This window comes from Monodon monoceros, unplaced genomic scaffold, assembly GCF_005190385.1.
Source record: "Monodon monoceros isolate NGI ecotype Baffin Bay Population unplaced genomic scaffold, NGI_Narwhal_1 Super_Scaffold_13, whole genome shotgun sequence".
In the NCBI taxonomy this organism is placed as follows: Eukaryota; Metazoa; Chordata; class Mammalia; order Artiodactyla; family Monodontidae; genus Monodon; species Monodon monoceros.
Window position 1 is genome coordinate 38,028,475 of NW_021703769.1, and position 24,824 is coordinate 38,053,298.

Below are 24,824 nucleotides of genomic sequence, written 5' to 3' on the forward strand. Positions count from 1 at the left end.
AATCTCTCTTTCTTTTTGTAAACGATTTTGGATTGCTCAGCTATGTCTCTGTTTTCTACATAGCTGTGTTCTCTGGTGGAAGACTGACCTTCAGATAAGAACAACTCAGTTACGTTTTCACTCTTTCACGAATGTAACGTGTCTTCATTTCTGAGAAATATGCTTATTTAAAGCTCCCATTTGATACACCGGCCCCATTTGCATATTTTGTTTTTTGCAAAATGTAAGTTGAAATTTTAAATCATTTTGCATAATGAGGACTTAGAGTACACGGTCTAGAAATGGCCTTTACTCTAGTGGCATAAATTGTGTTAATTACAGGAGATTTTGGAGTTAATTGGGAAAGAGGAAGGAGAGGTATTATATTGGATTAAAACTGTAGTGTTAACTACCAATCTCTGTTGCTAGTTACATTCTATATTGACAAACTTAACTTGCTAAGGGCTAAAAATTGATTTGTCCAGCCTCATTTCCATTACAGTTAAAGTCATATGTGAAACAGCAACAAATTTTGCAAAGGAGAAAAAATGTATCTATACTCGCAATTAACTAGGAAATTGGCATTTTGGTATTTCAGTCTATTGGGTCCTTATTATACAGAATATAATTGTTAAAGATGTGATATCCTGAAATGGCAGCTCCCAAAGACTTAGTTAACCTTTTCTATGCTCTCGCAGTAAGGTTAGATGCACCCCTTGCACTATGAAACCTAAGTGTAACTGTAGACTTTTCCTTTTTAGCTAATCGGTTAATATGTATCTGCAAAACAAGGTACTATGGCATATGAAATTATAAGAAAGATACATTCCCTATCTATGAGGACCTGCTATTTTGCTAGAAAGGCAAGACAAATGAATAAAACCTATGGTGAAGGCACGTCTTGTGCATAAAGCCAGCACATACAGAGTTCTTTCAGGAGCAAAATTGCATGGATAGATGTTAAGTGAATAAAGAGATAAAAGAGATCAGTGTGGGCTGGAGTTGGGAAGAAGTTCTCCTGGAGGAAACAGGGCTCAATTTTGACCTTAAGTGTTTTCTAGAAAAAAGTGGAGCAATGAGGCAGAGATGGTTCACAAGAGTCCTGCCCAAGATGGAGGTTACCTGGGATACATGAAGTGAGAGGAAGGGTTAGTAGAAAAAAGAGACCTTTAAGGATGCTGAGGAAAATGCCTATGTAGCAACCATCCCTGTGATTTGAGAAGCTGGTATTTAGAGTGTAGATAAGTGATCTACACTCTAAATACCAGAAGAGAAGAGTGCTGCTTCCTCAGAGCCAGTGGGAGGGAAGAAGGGATAGAAGGATGTTGACAGCACTTCTGATGGGCAGCTGGAGACCTTTCAGGAAAGCAGATGTTCTTCAGCTGGGATCCTTAGAAGCTGAGCCTGAGACAGTGATTCTGGGACTGGTGAAGCAATAGGAAAAAAACAGGATAGGGCAAGGGAAGAAGTCATCAATACAGGCTTTACACTAAAATTGAGCCTCAGCTGATCCCATGGGAGTTCTAGAATGTGAATGGCACCAGAGGGCTGTTCTGTCTGAGGAAGCTTCTGTAGCCTGTGTCCATCAGTCATTAGCCAGCTGCAGGTTGCCTCCAGGTCAGAAGAGGGAGGGCATAACCTCCCAGGCATTTCCAGTCGCATGGCTACTGTCTGCTGAAGGCCATTCTCTGGCAAAGGGGGAAGGTATGAGTCACTGGCAGCCAACACTGACACAGTTGGGAGAGGTGGTACACCTGCCCAGGAAAGGGGATTGGGATGGGGCTCCAAGGGATCTACCAGGTAGATCTTCTTACTCTTAAATAAAATGCTCTTTATCAAGCTCACTCCTCCAAGTTGGTCGCATACTCTCACAAGCCAACTCTCTGATGCATCCTTAATTAGAACGTAACAACAGTCCGACCCTTTCTGAAAGTCGCTCCATCACTCCCCAGCGATCTACAGATGTCACCTCCCCTTTGTTCCTGGTTTTGCCAGATTCATAGCCTAACCTAAATATTAAGTAGCAAAAGGCTTTATATCTGTTTCAGCCAGCTTCCAGAGGAAAGGTAGGAGGGCCTTCGGGGGATAAATTCTCTCAACCATTCCATAAGTGATAGTCCTGGATATTGGCTACTGGGACAGAAATCACTGTCTTCTTGCCTGAACAAACTGATGGACATATAGAGGACCATTTTTCATGTAGGAAGACAGATTTGTCTTGTTCTCAGTGATACATGTGCAAAAGCACACACACTTTAGTGTTATCCAGACCTAAGACAACAAAGGCCCACTCACCTAGAATTTTAATATTTGGAGAAATCAGGGCAGGCAGAGGCGTATTTATTTCTAGCCAGGAAGTTTTGACTCTGGCTGCATGTTAGAAACCTGAGAAACTTAAACAGAACAAAATAAAGTAATATCTAGGTGGATTAAACAGAATCACAGCGTAGAGACAAGGGGTGCAAGGATTGGTATATTTTAAAACTCTCAGAAGACACTAATGTATAGCCAGGACCTAGTCTCTATCAGAGAGCTATTACTATTCAACAATCCACTAAAGCTCAGTGCATTAAAACAGCACGCCTTTATTACTGGACCCTCTTGAGTCTGAGGGTCAGCTGGACAGTACTTCTGGTATAGGCTGGGCTTACTCATGCCTCTGGAGCTCAGCTGTGCCTTGGGGAGATGGTTCTGCTAATCTTGGCCAGGTTCTCACATGGCCGGGGGTCACCTGGCTGTTGACTGACCTAAGGGGGCCAAGCCTAGACAATTGGGCTCTGCTCCCTGGGGTCTCTCCTCCTACAGTATGTTCAGATGGGGACTTGGCAGAGCTCCAAGAAATAGAGCAGAAACACACAAAGGCTCTTGAGTTCTAGGCTCGGAACTAGTAGGGCTTCACTCTGCCACATTCTGTTGGCCAAAGCAAGTCACAAAGCTGGCCTGGTGTCAGAGCAGGAAGAGACCCCAAAGTTCGAGGGCCACATGTGTTGATAGAGGGAGGCCAATAATTGAGGCCAATAGTGCATTTGATCTACTAATTAGACAGAACCCCTAACTTTATGGTAGGACAACTGATTTGTCAAAGTGGTTAATTTAAGACTTAGATATTTCATCTACAGACCTGTTCATTGCCCCCTTCCCCCAACCTCATTCACAGCTCTTCATTTGAAGTTTGGCCTGTAGCCATGGCACAGACATATTTACAATAAAATGCATATCTATCTCTACTTTTAAACGTCTAGTTCACTTTTGTTTTGTTTGTGCTCTGGACTCAACTTACAGAGAGTAGATCCACAAATAGATGGACAAGTGAAAGCACATACTTGAAATCCATTTTCTAAAGTATTAGCAATGGAACATTAATTGTGAAATATGAACAGCTGGGGTATGTTCTAAGAAAGTGGGTGTTTACTCTCTCACATTTTGACAATCCACTCTAATTCTTCTTACTATATTTTTGTGGGTTTCCTTACCTGAAGAAGTGTCGATCTGAAGTTGGTGGAAAGATAATGGAGGAGTAAGTTTCCCGTGTACCTTCAATCTGGACAGAAACACATTGAAATACTTATACACCTGCAAATGACCTGTCATTCACTTCCCAGCAGATTTTTCAAAGTGCAGATGAAAGATATTGTTTTCTCTTTGGGTTTTTCCATGACTGGTGCCTTCACCATCTGGCCCTGCCTTTTCTACTTAACTTCACCTTCTCTGGCCTAGGATCTGGCTTGACTAGAGTCATTCCTGGCCCATTAATCTCACTCATGTTGTTCCTGCCTCTTCCTCCACCTCCCTGGCGTGTCATCCCCTTCCTCGTCTCTCTGCTCTTTCAAATCCTACTATGTTCTCAAGAAACTGCTCCAAACTGTCCTTGGGGTCTCCTAAGACTGTTCTGGCCACACCAAACCTTCCGTCCTTTGAACAGCCATATAACTTATCATCTGAACCCACTGACACTGTTCTGTCTTGAACAGCTGTCTGACTTTTCTAGGTATGTACGCTGGCCTCATCTGATTGGCCTGTGAGTCAGGTGTGTCAAGACAAGTTGACTGTTTTGGCCGCTTAGCTATAGCTGGACACAGTCACAGGACTGTCAGCTCCACTAGGCCTGGGAGTCCCTCTGCTTTGCTCATTCCTGTATCCACCACACTGAGCACATAGAAGATGCACAACCACATCTATTGAATGAATGAAGAAGAGCAGGCAATCAATAAATAATAAATTGGTGTTTCAGCAATAAGAAACAATGAACATTTTGAGTGTGGTAGGAATCCAGTGTTTGTGCATTTATCTATTAAAAATGAGCCCTTATTATAGGGAAGGCATTGGGGAGTTAAGCGTAAATGAGACCTCACTGTGCCATCGAAGATCTCACAGCCTGATGGGGGGAGGCCGCCGTTATTGAGTGCCTTTTGTATACCAGGTGGTATCGCAGTAACTGGCTTGTGTTATCAGCAACTGCAGTGGTGTTAAAGGGCCCAAACCCTAGGACTTGAACTGTGTGACTGTTGACTTCCAGACAGCTGAGGGCCTTGAACAAGCCATTTATCCATTCTGGGACTCAGGGTTCTCAACCTGTGCAATGAGGAGAATATCAGAAAGGCACCCTCTAGTTCTCACTTTCTTTGACTGGATTGTCTTAAGAAAGGCTTAATATCCCTCTGATGAAATGACATGATTTCAAATTTATGAGGACAAATGCCAAAGTGAAACGTGTGTCATCTTGCTTTTAATTGTCTGGCAGGCCTTTCAGTGCCAGCACAACCTGCCTTCACGCCAGTGTGGTTGAGAATATTAAGGTTCTCAAGGCAACTCTCCTGAGACATTTACCCAAAATGCTATTCAGCATCTCACATCCTACCATCCTGAATTGGTTAACACGAAACAACACAGCAAGAACAGAAGTTATTTCTTCCGGACTGGGTCTAATCTAAAGGGTATTTTGTTGAATTCTGTTTCTCATCCACCTACCCAAATTCCATTTGAACATGCCTAGGAACAGGATGTAATGTGTGGAAATTGGTCACTGTTAGCAGTTTGCCTCAACAAACTCAACAACTCAGTAGAAGAGTGTTGGTACTGGCTCTTCCCGGACCTCAGTGTGAAGTCCTCAGCATTGTCCCCAGAGGAGTTGGACAGGATTCCAGCCCCTGTGTGACTCAGGAGCGGTGACCTCTCTCCCTCCAGACTCACCGTGGCCACCATCATCATGGGGCTTTATCTGCCCCGTGTTTGGAAGGCTGTCCAGTTTTACAAACTTCCAGACTGAGCACTTCTATAATCTCAGCCCCAAAGGGAGCAGATACTGCCCTTCACATAGGTGCATTAACCTATTTAAAATGTCAACAAGGATGGATTATTTTATGAAACTAACACAGTATTGTAAATCAACTATGCTTCAGTTTTTAAATAAGGGATGGATTCCTTCAATGGTCATCTTTCTGAGCCTCTCAGCATTGAAAAACACTTTCCTGCATGGACCGCACTTGCCTGTCTTCCCCGACGATGCAGCAAATGTCTCTGTGCCAGGTGGGCCACGCTGCAGTCCCCCAAAGTCAGCCAACAAGAGGCTTGTTGAGCCAGAGGGAAAACAATGTCCAAAAGCCTCCATGGAAAGCACACTGTGTCTCACCCCTTTTGGGCATCTATGGGTCTAAGTTGGCTGAAACCTAAACGTGCATGGAAGTTGAATTCTCCCAGTGACATGGGGCAGTGCCGGCCAGCATCCCAAGGGTGTGTGCTTACCATACAGGTGACTATTACAATTTTGTGACAGGAAATGGGCTGGTCAGATCAGTCTCTGAGTGAGTTTGTCACCGTGAGTGCAAAATGTTGCCTGTGGAAAGTGGAAGGAAGGCTCCCTGTCTTCGAAAGAATCTCTGCCTGAGGGCAGGAGACATGTGCTTGCTGGAGGCTGTCTTCTTGATGACACCCAGGTCCCAGACAGTGACCAGCATTTACTTGTTGCAGGTGGCTTTCCCATTAGTGTTAAAGGCAAAGAATTTGCAATGGTGTGTAAAACCCTCAAGGACTGGCCCCACCCCTTAACTGTCTCCTAATCCAAGGCCTTCCTCACTTGTTTGGGTCACTTAGCCTTCTGACTACCCCAAAATTGAGTGGTTGAAGGTGACAACAATCATTCATTTTGCTCATAACCCTGGGGTTATGTGAGAAGGCTCAGTGCTGCTGTACACGGTGTCAGTTGACTGGGCTGGAGCACGTGCTTCTGCTTCTCATGTGGCTGTGCAGTCAGCTGGAAGCTCAGCCTCTGTCCCTCTCCATGCGGGCCTCTGTGTGGCCCGGGCTTCCTCACAACATGGCGGCTGGTCCCAAAGGTAAACGTCCCAAGAAAGAGAGCGGAGCAGAAGCCGTTCTGCCTTTTATGACCAAGCCTGGAGGTCACCTAGCATCTCTTCTGTCATACTTGCCATACACTACAAGTCAGGGCAACCACAAGGTCCTGCTTAGGCTCAAGGGGAGGAGACATAGACTCTTAATAGAGGGCAGGGATGGCAAGGCTCTGGAAGGTCGTGGGGGAGGGGAATATTGTGGTGGCCATCTTTGGAATATAAAAGCTGGGCTGTTTCTGTATCACACCGGGCATGTTCCCTCTCAGGGCTTGGCGTTCACATTCTGTTTGTAATGCTCTTCCCTTGGTTATGCATGTGTCTCACTTCCTCAACACCTTGGGTTCTTGACCCAAATATTTTCTTCTGCAAAATGAAAACCCATACCCTAATCCCTTCCCTGATTTCTTTTTCTCAATAGAACTTGACACCATTTACATACTGTATGTTTTACTTACTTATTCTGTTTTTTACTATTCCTGTCCTTAAATTTTAAGCTTCCATTAAGGGAAGGATTTCTGTGTGTTTTATTCATTGCTTTTTTTCCAAAACTGAAAGAGTGCCCAGCACATAGTATGGACTCAATAAATATTTGGGTAAATTAATGAGCAACTCCCCTCATAAAACATAAGACATGGCAGTGACTATTTGTTCCTTTTTCCTTTGGTCCTTAGGTCTCGAGGGCAGTGCCAAGAATATAGACAATTTATGATAATTTAATTAGTGAATGAGTTAAATAAACATAGTGGTTTAAAACTGTTTCTTGATTTGAAAAAATCAACAATAAACCAGCAGCCTCCAAACACAGTCACTTATTCCCCCTTCTCATCTATAAGGTAACGGCGCCACCCAGTATGGATATTAAATTCTGCTCTAACAGTGCTGCTTCTGTCTCCAGTTAGAGCCAGGGAGTTATCAGAACAGAAAAAGGAGAAATCGTGGGGGATGTGCAAGAGAACAGACACGGCTCTGACAGTGAACTTCTGGGCATCTGCCTGATCGTTCCTCTATTGTTTGTCATCTGAAGGGGTTGACCTGTAGGTCAGCTCGGGAGAAAGGTGGCTTTCCCCCAACGTGGTTCAATGTTCACAATTCAGATAATAGATGTCTTAGAAAATGGGAAGAAAGCAGGAAGACAGTTACTTCACATGTTATCAGGTAGTCGACTGGGCACTTGACTGGGCACTTTTGCTGTCCGTGAGGAACGACCTCTCTTGTTTCACTGCCTTGCGCTTGTTGACACATTCTCCAGAGGTGTTTGGAGTAAAATAGTGACATTTCAAAATGGATTAATAAAGGATGCTCTAAATTGGATATACTCTTGAATTTTGCTGAAATATTATTCACTAAAGAGTACAAGTTGGTATCAGGCTGGAATGCCCTGGACCCCATCATCAGGTGTATTATTCCTGAAGTTCAAAAGAAGTCTGCTCTGAGATGTGCCCTTGATGACATTTCAATGGATGTTGCATTTGGCATTTTTCTTTCCCTGACAAAGTAAAGAGAAGCAAGAACCGTGGCCCCAAAGAGCTCCAACTTGGTGGACAGGATTGTGACAGTGACCTAGATGTGTCACCTGAGTCACACAGGGTCCCTGTCACTCCCTCGTGCATCAGGGCCCCGAATCTGGGACTATCTAGGAAAAAGGCAGAGGGTGGCCTGTTCTCTTTGTTTGGGAGTGTATGAGGCAAAGGGCATCCCCGGACCTGCCAGGGTTGCTTCCTCCTAAAGCAGAGGCCACAAGAATGAAAGGATCAAACATGCTTTGAGCTCCTTCTGTGACAAGGTATGGAGAATATAAACTATTAATGTAATTTATGGGCAGGAGCACTTTGCATATAAATGAAGCAACCAATGGCCCTTTTGATTGGCATTTATATCTCCTTTTATAGACATCACATAGAGTAGTGTTATAATTCTTGACAATTTTTTTTTTCAAGGCACATTTAATTTAATATCAAGAGTGCAATACAAAAGGCCCAAATACAATGAAGGAACACATTCCCCCACTAACACCAATGACAATGCTCTTTCAACATGTGCCTGTTGAATGGAATGGGGATATAATAAATTTCACTACGGAAAAAAATAACGCAGTGAGTCTCATCACAGCTAATATCCTTATACAATCTAGTTGTGAAATGAATGTTTATAATGCTTCAAACAGTTTAGACCTGAAGTTTGATACCACACCTTCATTATTTGTACAGTCCTCAATAAGATTACCTACAGTATTAGCAACCATTCAAAGAACAAACCATTGAGTAAAACCACATTGATTTAAGGCTCAATCAAGTAATATGGAGCCCCAAACTAAATGGTTAAATATATGAACTACTTGTACTGACATCTATTACTTGATTCTCTCATGACTATTAAGTTGGTTCTTAGAAAATAAACCCTTTAAAGGCAAAATTCACCTCATTTGAGTTTGACCCAGAAGTTCAACAACAATCACGAAGTCCACAGTCTTATTGGCAAAACTGATATACAGTGTCTCTAAGTCACTATGCTCAAGGTTAAGAGCGATGCATATTCCATCTTTACATTTACTGGAATTTTACATGTTCAATTCATGATTTTAAATCTCTAGGTTTTCATTCCTCCAAACTGTCTGAAGACACAGTGTGCCACAGACTTAAGACTTCTGTTTCTCCCTGTATTTTCTTCAAACAGAAACATTTCTCAAGTGTCTACATGTTCTAGAAGGGGAATTTTTCGGAGGTGGCCACTTCTTCGGAATAGTCCGACACCATCAGGCCTCTGAAGCAAGGGCAGGGGAAAGAGAAAAAAGCTGAAACACAAGGTTCATCTGGTAAGTTTTACGTTAATCATTACAAGCTGGATAGTATAAGAATGTGGCTTTTTGGCTCAAAAAGTCTGAGTCTTGGTGTGGAAACGAGTACTTGGCTGTCCCACCACAGCTTTCTCATAGTGGGACTGTCAGGGAAGTCTTGACTGGGGAGTATGATTTGTTTACCTATCAGGCGTAAACTTCCAGGCACTCAGTTCATTTTGGGCTTGTTCCAGTTTGTCTTTAGTCTGTTCCAGTTCACCTTTCATTTTTAGGAAAAACAAGTTGATCGCTGGGTCTACCATTGTTGATCTCAGTTGGGCAATGCTAGGCTGCTGGACTTGCTTGAGGTACTGGATTTGAGTAGTACACTCTTGCATCTCTTGCTCCTTGGTTGCTAGTTGCATTACAATAATGTTTTCCCTGCGTGCAGACTCTTGCTGTTGCTGCTTTCGTTTTTCTTCAGATTCCCTTAAGCCAGTTACATCATTAGAGTTAAGATCTGTGTACTTGCCTTCCAAAGCTTGTGCATACGCTTCATATCGTTTCCACCTGAGAATTAATTCATCTCGTGCCATAACTTTGAAGTCTGTTTCACTCAGTCGAACCTTTTTAGGAAGAGGTTCCTCGTTGGTCATCTTGAATCCTCTCCTGACGGAGGCCGCTCCGGTGCCTCCCAGTCACATAGGCTGACCCCGCACTACCACTCGCTGCCCAGGCCACCCGACCCCGCTGCCGCCGGTGCCCGCGCTCCTCCTCCCGCAACAGCCCCGGCTCTCCCCTTTATTTGCGGGTCTCGCTGCCACAAAATGGCGCTGAGGCTCTTGACAGTTTTGACTGTAAAATATATGGGACTTTAAGCTCCCTGGAAGAAAGCAAAGCTGATTAATATTAATAATGGACAACTAAGTACACAGCAGACATGAGTAATATGTTTTGTATTTATATAGCTATTGTTTTGACTCACTGGGAAACACTATATGCTTTATTGTCAGGAATGCAGTTATAATAAGACACTCTATTGTCTAGGTCACATAGAAGACATTCAAGCTAATCCCTAAATCCTATTAATTTATTTACTCACATTACAGAAAAAACAGTAGCCATTTGACTCTACCATTCAAACTAATGTATTCAAAGCAATGTGCCTGATTAAAGACATAGATCAAAATTCAAATAACTTCATGAAAATGCAGTCAGTCCCAGAATCGTTTGGAAGTGTCCAGGAAGGCTGTGGATCTCGAAAGAAAAATAAATAAGAGACTGAGCAAATCAAAGCATATTTATATCACAGTGATGAGTGTATTTTGTGCTTTTTCTTTTTTTTGTTTTTTTTGTTTATTTTTCCTTCTATGTGCAGGAGGCTGAGTGAAGCAACTCTGGGCTCTGTCAGTAAAAATACAGTTCTAATAAGACTGTGTATTGTTATGGAGAAAATTATTTCAATAGAAAATGCACATCTCCTAGATTATACCTAGCGCTTGGAAAATTGCAAAATGTTTTACCACCTCTATTTCCCACTTCCTCCTCCCTTCCTGTGACTCTATCCATGGCCACGGGGGAAAAAGTAGAAGCAGAAAACAAGGAAGAATGGACATTGTGGTCCCCTCAATTTAAGGTGTGCCTTTGAGTCAAAATAGAACAAATCAATAAGTAAATGTTACGTGTGTCAAGTCTTCATTCAAAAGGCATTTGGAATGTTTTAAGACAAATATATTAGAAAAAAGGTGAAAATGAAGTGGAATAGAAGTAACAGTTTGTATACTCTGTGGAAAAATACTCTGTGGAAAATATGCCCCCCTCCCAAATAAGTAAATGAACAATATGTTGAATTCTGAGAAGTCCTAGTCATTTGTTAGAGGTAGGACTTAAACTTGGATCTGAATTTTTTTAAACCAAAGAGAAGAAAAACACATGGCCAGCTACATAGTTTACATAAGCAGAACTACTCTTTTCAGAAAAATATACCTGTTTCATTTTCTAAGATTTGAGAGGAGCTGTTGTTTTGATTTTACTTTGTATTTTTGTTGTTGTTGTTGTTTGTTTTGTTTTACTTTCTCCATGGGCTTTTAACATCAGATTCTGATGATAGAGACGGAAATAAATTCTTCCATCCTATCCCCTTTACAATTTGCTGTGGTTTGGGAGGCTCATCTCATACGAGGAGATGTTATGGTTCCCCACTGCACATTCACCTCTGACATCCTATACCATATTTTCAGTGATGTGCCCATGAGCCTTTGCTGCGTAAATAAGCTGTTCCAAAACTTAGCAGCTTACACCAACATTTATTTGCTCACAATTTTGTGGGTTGGCAGTTTGGGCTGGGCTAGACTGGACCATTCTTCAGCCTGTCTTGCCTAAGTTCCCACTCATGCAGCAGCTGCCCCTGGCTGCTGGTTGGGCAGGATGACGTCACTCACATATCTGGAGGTTGGTGGGCTGAAGGCTCAGGTGCTCTGTTTTTCTCTCATTTGGCCTCTCCAGGAAGCTAGCTTGGGCTCATTCAAACTGCTATCTCTGAGTTCCAAGAACAGCAGAGAAAGAACAGGCCTCAATATGCAAGCTCTTTTCAAGCCTCTCTTTGCATTATATTTGCTTAGGTCCCATTGGCCAAAACAAGTCACATGACCAAACCCAGATTCAAGGGGTGGAGAAATAGACTTCTCTTTTAAGGGTAGGACCTGCAATGAATTTATGGCCATTTTTTTTACATTCTACAATGCAAGTTTATTGTTGCCGATGAAGGGAAGGGACCACCATACCCTTGTTTATACTGTAGCTTGAAGAAAAGAACTATAGCTTCTACTCTCTGCATAAAATCCTATGTCCTAGAAGGAGGTCAACTGTGGGGCTTGTGAGATGCTCTTTTAGAAACAGAGGAATTCACTTCTCTAGTCGCTGTGGCAGGGAATGAGAAACCACATGATCTAAGAGGTGTGGGAGAGTAAGGAGAGATAGAAAAGAGACAGGTGAACATTGTGTGTGTGAGAAGGTTGTTTTACATCCATGTGGGGTGAGAGATGAATAAACCTGTCTTTCGGTGTTAACCAGTTTTTTTTTTGTTCTTTGTTTTTTGGAGAGCAAAGGAGAATTACTGAACAATTTCAGACTTTTATAAGTCATTTTTCCCAATCCACACCAGGTGGTGGAGCAAGATAGAGTCAAAAAGATTATCACGAAGCATTCTTTCTTCGGCAGGACCTTTCAGGGTGCCTTGTTTTATTTCTGACAGTTTCTCAGAGGCGTCTCCAATGTTCTCACAATCACAGTCCTCTTAGTGACCATGTAGTGTGTGCCATATCCCCTGCTTCAGTTCCCTGCAGGGATGTCAGCTGCCGAGGCCTCTGATGCTGCCAAACGGCCTTTGAAGATTCTGAGTATACTCCAGTGCTGATGCAGGCTTTGTCTCCCACCTGTAATGAAAGTGTTAGCATCAACATTGTTGGGTTGGCAGGTGCCCCCTTGTGTTCTTAATAAAGCGCTTCCTACAATAGCCACCTATAGATTTGCTGATTCTTATATTTGGTTTATTTGGTTCCTTGACTCAGTTGGATGAGTTCTCCTAGTATTTGTTTCGTTTCTCGTGCAAATAGAGCTGTGATGGACCTGCTCACACGTCCTTCATATAAACCTTGTATCAATTACCTATGGCCGTGAGATTCTATGTAACAACCAACCACAAAACCTCAGCTTTGGGTCACCTGAGTGGCTATGGCTTGGTGTATAATGATAATCTACCTGTGCTCAGCTGTGGGTAGTCAGGTGGCTTTGTTGAGCTTGGCTGTGCCCTTTAACATATCTGGGGGGGGAGCTTAGATTGAGGGATGTGGCCCCACTCCATGTCATTTTCTCCACAGCAGGCGAGCTCAGGTTTGTTCTTATGCCAGTGGCAGGGTTCCAAGAGAGGGCACATGCTCACAGCCTCATGAGGCTGAGGCTCAGAGTCTCCACCATGTTACCTCTCCTGTTCAAAGCAAGTCACCAAGCCCCTAGGATTCAAGGATGGGGAAACAGACTTTATCTCTTGATGGGAGGAGCTGAAAAGTCACATCACAAGGGATATGGATTTGGGAAGGGCAGAGAACTGGAGCCATCTTTGCAAACAATCTAACACATCCGAAAACCTCTGAGTCTTGGGTGAGTGCAGGTTGGCAACCCAGACAACTTCAAATGCACGTTAGAAAGATTAATTTGGTAATCCTTCTAGAAGGTGGTAAATAAACTGATTTGGGTAATGGGAGGGGAGGTTGGTGTAACCAGCAAATGGTTTTGCTTTAATACAGTAGGGTCTAGAACAGGGATAGCAAACAGGGATAGCAATCAGGCTGCACACCGTGTGACCCATTTGTCATAAATGCCTTCAGTGAGGAGTTGAGGAGAATTATGTGGCCACTTTCCTGGTGAACTGAACACCGAGGGCTGATGGATTGGCCATGGTCATTGAAGGGGGGAGTGACAGCACAATCCCAGGTATTTGCCATTTTTGTCCTATCAAGGGCAGTGGCAGTGAGGTTAAAGAGCCTTATGAAATCAACGAGGAGCTGGAATTATAACATATTAATGATCAAGTGTAAAGGAGGAAAACTATTATTCTAGGATAATCCTAAATTTTGGATTCAGGTCCTATTGAATGATAATGTCATTTCTTGAAGTGGGTCATAGTATACAAGGAGTAGACTTGATTCTGTATTGTATAGGTCAGTCCTGTACCCTATCGTATAAGGAGCACATATTTTTTTGTCACCTGTTGGTGTACAACAAACCAGCCAAAAGCTTAGAAGTCGTGATGGTTAATTTTATGTACCAGCTCGACTGGGTCATGGGGTGCCTAGGTATTTGGTCAAATGTTATTCTGAGTGTTTCTGTGAGGGTGTTTTGTTTTTTATTAGCAGACTGAGTAAAGCAAATTGCCCTCCCTGATGTGTGTGGGCCTCATTCCATCAGCTGAAAACCTGAATAGAACAAAAAGGCTGACTTTCCCTGAGTCAGAGGGAATTCCTTTTGCTTAACTGCCGGGGAACTGTGACATCGGCTTTTTCTTGCCTTTGGACTCAAATGGAAACATTGATCTTTCTGGGTCTTGAGTTTCCTGGCCTTTGGACTGGAACTACACTGTCAGTACTCCTGGTTTTCAGGCCGTTGGACCCAGACTGGAACTACCCCATCATCTTTCCTGGGTCTGCAGCTGGCCGACTCACCTTGTAAATCTTGGGACTTGTCAGTTTCCATAACTGCATGAGCTAATTTCTTATGATAAATAAATAAATAAGTAAGAAAATAAATAAATATTTTATACATACATGCATATCCTGTTGGTGGTTCTTCTTGTCTGGAGAACCCTGTCTAACAATGCAGAAGCTTAAAACAACAACCATTTTACTTCTCAGGATTCTGTAGGTGAGACATTTGGACGGGATGGAGTGGGGATGCTGGGTGACATCTGGGGCCTCTATCCTTCTCCCCCTGACCTCTCCCTCTACCTGCTCTCATAACAAAGAAGTCTAGTCTGAGCTACTTTAGAATTTGGCAGATGCCTCCCAGGAGTGAGCATTCTAAGAGGACAAGTTCTTCTCAAGGCTCTGTTTCCACCATGTTTGATAACGTCCCGTTGGCCAAAGAAAGTCCAATGGCCAAACCCAGGGTCAGTGTGAGAGGGGTCTACACTAGGGCATGGGTGCCTGGAGATGTAGTTTGTTGGGGCCACCAAAGTTAAAGTCTGTCACTGTGGGGAGGTTTGATGCCCCATCTTGGGTGTGTTGGCTCTGATGTGTCTATGTGATGTCAAAGTAGGGAGAGTCAGGTGACAATATGGGTCTGAGGCTAAGAAAAGATAATTTCTTATCAATGGATAGAGACATTTGGAAATCGTGAATACATAGGGGTATATGAAAATATTCCACAATCAGTACAACATGGACATCAACCAGTCAGAACAGATTCTGGCTATAGGCTTGAAGCAGGGTCTCAGGGGTCACCTGTTACGCCAGGCATTTTCCCTTTAGTTATTGGATCATTGGGAGGTGTCAGGAGTACCAGGAGAGGAAGCAGGACAGTCAGGGTAGTGGGAGGGCACGAGGCACCGACTATTTACCAATTGGCAGGAAATATTGCAATACTTCGGCAACTGGTCTGAGTATACAAATGACAAACCCTGTATACAAACGACAGCTGAAGCCAGGGGCAGTATGGTTAACATTGCATTGGGATAGGGCATAAGGTTAAACTGTATGATTGACCTATATTTATCCACTTCTGGTTACAAAGAACATAATTTTGTATGTCAACCTAATCCAAAATGAGACAAAACTAGGTCTAAAGTGGACACAAAAATTTAATTAACAGGCAGTTGAGCCCCCAAAGGAATCGAAAAGAGTGACTCTGTGGAAGCCAAAGGAGGAGCACAGGAGAGGGAGAGAAGGGGTAAAAGTCTTGAAGATTATGTAGTAAAGTTCAGGTGAGAGAAGAATGTGTGTGTATTTTTTTTAAATTCTTTTTATTTTTTAAATTATTTTTTTCTTTTTATTGAATGAAACACTCTTTAAATTCTAGAGTGCTTTACGGTTTTCAAAAGTTTCACACACATTATATGATTTCATATAATCCCATAATAACCCTTTTTCTTTTTCCCCTACCCTACATTGCCTCTCCCCCCTTCCCTCTCCCCACTGGTAACCACTAGTTTATTCTCTATATCTGTGAGCCTGCTTCTTTTTGTTTTATTTACTAGTTTGTTGTACTTTTTAGATTCCACATATAAGTGATATGATACAGTATTTATCTTTCTCTGTCTGACTTATTTCACTTAGCATAATGCCCTCCAAGTTCATCCATGTTGCTGCAGATGGTAAAATTTCATTCTTTTTTATGGCTTAATAGTATTCCATTGTGTGTGTGTGAGTATGCCACACCCTTTTTATCCATTCATCTGTTAATGGGCACTTAGGTTGCTTTTATACCTTGGCATTTGTAAATAATGCTGCTGTGAACATTGGGGGTGCATGTATCTTTTTGAATTAGTGTTGGATTTTTTGGATATATACCCAAGTGGAATTGCTGGGTCATAGGGTAGTTCCATTTTTAGTTTTTTGAGAAACCACTATACTGTTTTCCACAGCAGCTGCACCCATTTATGTTCCCACTATGTACAAGTGTTCCCTTTTCTCCACATCCTCGCCTGTTATTTGTGTTCTCCTTGAGCATGGTGATTCTGACAGGTGTGAGGTGATATCTCATTGTGGTTTTGATTGCGGTTTTGATTGCATTTCCCTGTTAGCAATGTTGAGCATCTTTTAGTGTATCTGTTGGCCACCTGAGGAGGTGCATTTGGTAATTAGGAGGCCATTGGTGACTTTGGTGAGTTCAGCTACAGGGAAATGATCAGGGCAGGTCATGTTTCAGAGGCTTATGAAGCATGTGGGAAGTGAGAACTTGACAAAGGTGAGTTTAGAATAATGTTTCCAGAAGCTTTGTGTAATAGTGAGGGGGGAAAAGGGGTAATTGATTGGGAAGTAGGGTTGGGGAAGGTTGCATTTTTTAAGATGAGAAAGACTTGCCCATATTTATATGAAGAATGGAAAGGTAACATTTAAAGATCCTTCAACTCGATGTAAAATAATCTGTTAAAAAGGTAAGATGTTGAGTGGAGAGAGCAAAGTCCTGGGATCACGAGCCTGGGACCCTTATTCCAGTGTTTCTAGTCTTGAGGGCCAGTTTGGCCACTTCATAACAAATCTTTCTTTGTAAACAGTGGTTCTCATCTTGATTGCACAGTAGGATGACCTGTGGGAGCTTTTAAAATTCTCCACGCCCAAGTCTCACGCAGACAGTTACATCAGAATCTCTGGGATGTACCCAGGCTTCAGTATGTTTTAAAGTTCCTAGGTTATTCCATGTATGTTCGAGATTGAGAACCACCACTGCTTTAGAATGTTAGTTATTTATCTCCTATTCCCTCAGCTTTGGTGTTTTAGTCAACAAAGTCCCGCTCAACATTTATCACCCTCAGTACCAGCGGTTCCCATGACAATAGAGGCCATTGCAAACCTTCCCTCAGCGCAGTGATTCTCAATCCAAGCTGCATGGTAGAAACTCCTAGGCTACTCACAATATAGTGGTGCCTGGGCCTCACTCCAGAGACTTTGATGTAATTGATCTGGGTTGGTTTATGGGTTGAGTTTTGTCTCCCCAAAAAGATATGTTGAAGTCCTAATCCGTAGTACCTCCGAAGGTGACCTTATTTGGAAATGGCATCTTTAAAGAGGTAATCAAGTTAAACTAAGGTCTTCAGGGTGGGCCCTAATTTAATATGATTAGTGTCTTTATAAAAAGGAGAAATTTGAATACAGAGGAGACATGAAGGAGGGAAGATTATGTGAAGAGACATAAAGAGATCACTGTGGTAAGATTCGATTGGAGTTATGCAGCCACAAGGAACATCTGGGGCTACCAGAAGCTGGGAGAGGTAAGGAGGAATCCTTTCCCTACAGGTTTCAGAGAGGGAACCTAGGTTTCAGACTTCTAGTCTCTGGAACTGTAAGACAATAAATTTCTGTTATTCTCAGCCAACCAGTTTGTGGTATTTTTATGGCAGCCCTAGGAAATTAATACAAACAGGCTTGGATATCGATAGTTTTTAAAGTGGCCCAGGTGATTCTAATGTGCCAGGATGGATTTATTGATTTTTGTAACTATTAAACAACTTAAATGTATAGCAGGTATAACCCAAGTAGAAAACAAAGTCAAAATGAGTTTAGGAACCATGCAAACCTAATTATCACAAGTCTAATATTTAAAACTTAGTCACATGCTGAGTAATTTTAATGCCTAGTAATATATTTCTTCTTAACTTAGGGCTCTGTATTGTAAGAGAGGCATTTGCCGTCTTGCTCCTCTGCAATTCCTTGCCTGGATACTTATTTTTAGTGTAATTTTTCACCTTGAATGATGAGATTCTGGATTTCCACTTCACATGTGCTTTACAGGTCGCCTCATGGTGTATTCTTTATTTTTCATGCCTAAGGGCACTGTCTAGCACCTTTCCCTGTTGGACTTTATCCTGTTCATTTATAATGTAACGTTTCTCCAATTTGTCAAAGTTACTTAGAATTCTGATCCTGCACTCCAACCTTCTAATTCCTAGTACTAAAGGAGAGTCCCCAGGACAATTGAATTAAGAATTATATGAACTCCAGGAAGAATCAATTTGGAGAAGATCAGATAATGGAAGGGTTATTATGGGCTGCCTTAAAATGCAAAGATGTATGAAAGATAAATGGTCAGTGCATGAATTATACAAAGAGTTCCTTAAGTGAGATGGTAGGATCAGTCCTTGTCCAGACATCATGTGAGATTTGGAATCTTGCCGCTGTCCCTCAAAGTGTGCTCCACAGACCAGCAGCATTGACATCACCTGGGGGCTGTTTAGAAATGGAGCATCTCCAACTCCATCCCAGACCTAGTGAATCTGAATCTACATTTTCGCAGGTTCTGTAGGTGAAGCGCATGCATATTAAGTTTTGAGACACATGATGTAGACACGGCCACTACCTTGAACAGCTCACCAAGTAATCTGGTTGAACTTGGTAGATCAGTGTTTCTCCAAGTGTGGTCTGGAGGCCCAGCTGTATTTGAGTGGCCTTCAACACTTGGGAAAAGACAGGATACATTTGGCCCCTTCACAGACCTCCTTAATTGGAATCTTTGGGGGTGGGACTCAGGAATTTACATTTTTTGATAAATCACCCAGGGGACACTGACGCACATTAAAGCTGGAGAATCTCTTCCCTAGAACAATAAACATTTATTTTGCTTGAACACACCTGAGGAATGTGACACCCGCCCGCCCACCTTCCCTTAGTAACAGTAGTTCGTAAGAGCAGTGTTATGGGGGTGGCAGCTGCAATCTCCTAGACCAGGATCATTCAAAGGACGGTCCATGGGTCAATCAATAGCACGGCCGTCTCCTGGGAGCTTGTTAGAAATGCAGAACTTCAGACTTCACCCGTATCTCCTGTTATGGGATGAATTGACTTCCCCCATAATTCATATGTTGAAGTTCTAATCTCCAGAACTTCAGAGTATAATCATATTTGAAAGTAAGGAATTTAAAGAAGTAATTAAGTCTGGTTGTCTGAGATCTGCAGACGTCTTCAGACCAACATTTAGTAGCAGCTAGTAGATTTGACAGGACATTATTCCCTTAATGAGGTGTAGACCAGGGAAAAAAATATTTATTTATTCAGGAGCCTCTGTTTGGCTTATATCAGTAATCTTTAGTAAATGAAGCTCATTTAGCACTTCATAAGTATGTTTGAACTTGACTCTATCTTTCTGGCTCACAGCAGGCCTCTAAGTTTAGTCAACACCTTCCTGTAGATGCTCCTTTGATGTGTTCATAAACTGTTCTCGCCTGCTGGGTTCTGACACACGTGTCCATATAAGCACACATATGCACATGTAACCATCAGCAAGGAAAAATATTAAACAAAGGTGAGTCACAGAAAGACTCCAAAATGGCACGTGTATCTTAAAATACCTTTACAGATGTGCTCATTGTTGAGAAACTGCTTTGCACAAACCTAAATCCAGCCTGATTTTTTTTTTTTTTTTTTGGTTACAGTATAATTAGGCTCTGAGTCAGCTTTGAATCTTATGTTAATGAGACCCCCTACAGTCTTGCCTCATACTTTCAAATTAGAGATTGATCTATAATTAATATGGCTTATAATGCCAGTGTCTGAGACAAAAGAGATCATTGGGCGGCTGGGGAGGGAGAGGAGAGAGGTGTACCACATACCAAGCTGGCTCCTGGTGACAGAAGCAGGTGTCTCTGGGTAGTATTTCTGCTGGCTCAAGCTCTTCTGATGAGGAAAGCAGCTAAACTGCCCCTCTGAGGTCTTAGGAAGGGACATGGGTGCTGCAGCTAGCTTCCACCCTTAGCAAAACATTCCTGCTCAGAGAGACCCTGGTCGGCCCCTGCATGAGTTTTCCAATCTTACACTGAACTGCCTTTGAATTCTTAAAAAAAGCACCAGGACCAGGAGTCATTGTTTTTGTTTTTTTCCAGCTATTTTTGGAGCCATGTGACCTCCCTACACTGTAGTTTTACAGCCTTGAAATTCCCAGTGATTGGAAGAGAAGAGCACTTGCTGATTAATTAAAATCCAATTTTCTCTTCTATCCTAATTGCAGCAGTAGAGGGAGAAAAAAGGAAGAGTTACTATTCCAAAAATGATAATGATCCCTAGACTGTTTGGGCTTATTATGAGCTCCATGTTACCATTTGTTTTAAATTGAATCAATAGAATAAACATGGAAATAAGCTCTGTGAAATCATTTATTTTTAAAAGATTTAAATGAGAGCCTGCATCATTTTGTTTAAAATTTTTTAGACTCTGCCTGGGTAGACTTCTTGATAAAGACAAAGGAAAAAAGAGGGCCTCAGGTTTGGGGGTAGGGCTGGGACTGTCCTGTAGGTCTGCCCGTGTGTAGCTTTATGACCATGATTTTGAACCCTGTTTAGGACCCTGCAGTGGATCAATCCCTGTTAGCACAAGAGATGATCTGGAATCCTACCCCCCAACACACAGATCTCAAAACATAATTACTTTCAGTTCATTTTGAATTTTTAGACTCTGTGTGATACTGAAGAGTTGGGGTGGCTGAACTGAAACACAGGGAATCATCAGAGGGGCTGGGATGGCTCTGTCCCCTGATTTGGTGCTGAGCATGTGGACTGCAGTGGGAAGGGCATCAGTGTGGGAGGTGGTGACCCAGCACCTTGGGATGGGGGCTGGCTGTCCCAGGAATTACCTGGTTCACTGGTTCTCATGGGAAGGAAGAGGTGATTTTTACCTCTTCTCTTTCCACGAAGTCTTCACGTAATCTGTAAAGTTTTATAGCCTCTAGTTGGAGGCTGGGGATTTGGGGGAAGGGAGGAGTGGTCAGTGGTGGGCAACTTAAAATTTGCACTTTGTAACTGTCCTGTTTAAATGAGTGAAGTACAATATATTGCTAAGTGTAAAAAAGTAGGTTACAAAGTTGTGTATGTATATTTACATTTACAGAAAAATTATATTATCTATATTATGTATTTATATGCCTAATATTTATATATTTATGTATATATTTATACATATGCATATTTCACGTAAAGTACGTTATATATAACATATACACATATTAATGTTATATATGTACATATTTGTATATCTATAGTTTTTAAAGTTTTTAAATATATGTATATATATTACATGTGTGAGTGTCATATATAGTATCTGTATATATGCATATATAATACATACCATAAATGTGTAGGCATATTTACATTTCTATATATAAAATATGTATAAATATGTATACAAATGTGTATTTACATTTTAAAAATGTTTCTTACATATACAGCAGTGTGTATGTGTATATAGCTGGATAGGATATAGAATATACATCAAAATATCAAATGGAGAAAGTGGCTCTATCTGGAGAGCAGGATTGTTGATCACTTTTATTTTCTTTGTATCTTTCTATATTTTCTCAATATTCTATGATGATAACGTATTGCTTTTGCAATCATAGAAAAGTCATTAAAAGGGAAAATAGAGAAGCCTTTCTGCATGCCTTGGGCATCTCCAGGACAATTCTTTTCCTTCTGTGATGAGTGAGGGCTCCTGATTCCCCAATCATGAGTTCCTTTCTTCATCTCAGATTGTCATCGGCGTCCTCTGGGCCCAGGGAGCACAGTCTGCAGGCTACAAGGGTTTGAAAGGCTCTAGGATGGGTCCCTGTCTTCCTCCCCTTCCCCCTGGCATGCATAAACTCACGCATCTGATATGATCACAGAGAATCCCCAGGGTCCCTTAAATTGTCCTGTTCTTTGTGTTCACTGATGCTGATCTGATTTATCATATAGTGTCTTCCATCCCTCAATCTTTCATAGCAGACAAGGGGGAAACAAAGATGTATCTAATATACACACGTGAAGCTCAAGTTCTGGACCAGTATTCTCATGCGCTTAGGGACTGGGAGGGCCTTCAAACAAGATCACAGGCTCCCACCCCACAGAGATTCTGATTCAGTGAGTCCGGCAGAAGCCTGAGGTACTGCATTTCCAACAAGTCCCCAGGTGATGCCCAGGCTGCTGGACCACCCTTCTCCAAGTGTGGACCCCACTCCAGCAGCACCAGCAACTAAAAGTCTGGGATTTCCACCAGTGGACCCTGGTTCTCAGGCCTTCAGACTTGGACTGAATTGTACCACCAGCTTTCTTTGTCCTCCAGCTTGCAGACGTCAGACTGTGGGACTTGGCCTTCAGAACTCTGTGAGCCAATTCCTATAATAAATCTCCTCTTATATATATATCTCTATATTTGTTCTGTTTCTCTGGAGAGCTCTGACTAATACACTATTTCCAGAACACTTTCATCACCTCAGGTAGAAACTCTGTAACCATTAAGGTGTAACTCTTCAGCCTCAGCTTCCCCAACCCTTGGTCACCTCTAATCTACTTTCTGTCTCTGAATTTGCCTGATTTAGGTAACACATATAAGTGCAATCATGCAATATTTTTCCTTTTGTGTCTGGCTTATTTAACTTAGCATAATGTTTTCAAGGTTCATCCATGTTGAAGCTTGTATCTGAATGTCATTCGTTATAAAGGCTGAATATCATTCCATTGTATGTTTAGACCTCATTTTGTTTATCCATTCATTTGTAGATGGGTACTTGGGTTGCTTCTACCTTTTGACTATTGTGAATAGCCTGCTATGGACATTGGTGTATATGTATCTGTTCAAGTCCCTGTTTTCCATTCTCTTGGGTATATATCTAGGAATGGAAATGCTGGATCACATGGAAATTCTATCAGTATATTTTACTTCTTAAGGAACTGCCAAACTATAAACCATTTTACTTTCTGGGGGCCCTTTTAAAGTCAAGAATTTTTAAAAAGCCTTACCTTTACACATACAAAAAAGTATTCTGCTACCTTCAGGATGAGGTGATATCTTCCCTCTTAGACATAAGATGGTGGCACCGTCATCCTGCTAGCGTATTGCCAAAGCTTCTTTCAGAACTAGTGCAACGGAGGGGCTTGGAGCTTCAGTTTCATTAGCTTTGTGATAAGTCCATCTCTGTATATTTCCATCCAAGAACAACTACTTTTCATTTGCTGAAAATCACTGAAGTTCTGATCTGCAAATAAAATAAACTGAAAAGTTGAAGAGTTATTTTTGGTGTTCCCGGGGACTAGCATCTTGATTGGGCCTTGGCATTCCAGCCCATCTCTTTGTCACATTTGGGTTAACATCATCCCTTAACCGGCCACTCCTCAGCCCACTTTAGACCCAGCCAGGAGGGGCCCCTGTTCTAAGCCATGTGCTTTGGAGGGCCCGATGCTGGCTGTGTTCCAGACACCAAGGCTTTTTGTCTAGGTTATTCTTCAGGTACCCAGGGCCCTAATATTTCTTTCCAAAGTGCCTTTATTTGTTTTCAGTAAGTTTGTTTTGCAGTGAGCTGGTATAAGAGGTGCCCTGAGCAGCGAGAGGGGCACCACCAAACTCTTTCCCCAGGACCTACACTCAGCATCTCAGCGTCAGGCTGTCATAGCTTTGAAGTGTGTCTGTGAGCATCTGTGCTTTATCTTGATTTACCTTTTGCATCCATTAACAAGGTGTATCCTAAGGTAATTACTTCTTCACTTTATGCCATTTTGGCTTAAGAACGGTGTCATAGGAACACTCTACTCTCAGGTAGCAGAGAAAAACTGGTACAGTGGTCCCTAAGTATATGCAGAGGATTGGTTCCAGGACTCCCCTCAGATACCAAAATCCACCGACACTCAAGTCCTTTATATAAAATGGGGTAATACTTGCATATAACCTAGGCATATCCTCCCGTATACTTTAAATCATCTCTAGATTACTTATACTACCTAGTACAATATAAATGCTGTGTAAATATTTGCTGGCAGGTGGAAAATTCAAGGTTTGCTTTTTGGAATATTCTGGAATTTTTTTTTCTAATAATTTTCATTCGAGGTTGGTTGAATCCGTGGATGCGGAACCCATGGATATGTAGGGCTGACTATATCTATTTCTAGACAAATGACAGCAAAACAGAATGGTTTCTTTGATTGGCTTAGACCAATTAGGATTTGTCCTCTGGGGGCTGGGCACAGCTGCCTGAAAAAATAAATCAGGTTACTCTCAGCAAAAAGGAAGAGAGAACTTGGTTTACGCTGGGAAGCCATAGCAACAGATAGAACAGTTACTTTCCTTAGAATTGTAAAGGACGATTAGTAATTAGAAAGGAAAGAGGATTTGTCACAGGGTAGAAAAGGCAGCCACAGCTGAGCTTGTAATAAGCAGATTGTGAGAGGAGATTGTTCAAATGAAGTTCTATGGGCCTTCATTATAAATAGTGAATGATTAATGACAGTGCATTTCCTTAAATTTATGACTCCTATTTGTTACATAACACATCACTAATAAATAACGTCTGATGAATTAATATTGCTGTTCTCCCTCAATATTTTCATGATGTCATTTCACCAGAATTAACTGTGGCCAGAAATCAACCCTAAACCCTTCATTGCTCATGAAGTAAAATGACTTAATCAGCTCATCCTAGAATAGCTGAAAAGGAATCTGGAGTCACCATTTAAAATCCTGATGAAGCATTCAACTTCTGACATTCCAAGAAGGAGAGGC

General features: G+C 42.0%; 1 protein-coding gene across 1 annotated transcript; it reads right to left on the minus strand.

The window, feature by feature from the left end:
* Window positions 1–9,025: 9,025 nt before the first annotated feature.
* Window positions 9,026–9,927, minus strand: LOC114893688 (pre-mRNA-splicing regulator WTAP-like). The gene is made up of 3 exons (XM_029219366.1): window positions 9,884–9,927; window positions 9,304–9,781; window positions 9,026–9,086 (listed from the first exon to the last, which is right to left on the minus strand). Exons 2-3 carry the CDS (start codon window positions 9,753–9,755, stop codon window positions 9,026–9,028), a joined length of 513 nt encoding a protein of 170 aa, XP_029075199.1. The 5' UTR covers window positions 9,756–9,781; window positions 9,884–9,927.
* Window positions 9,928–24,824: the final 14,897 nt, after the last annotated feature.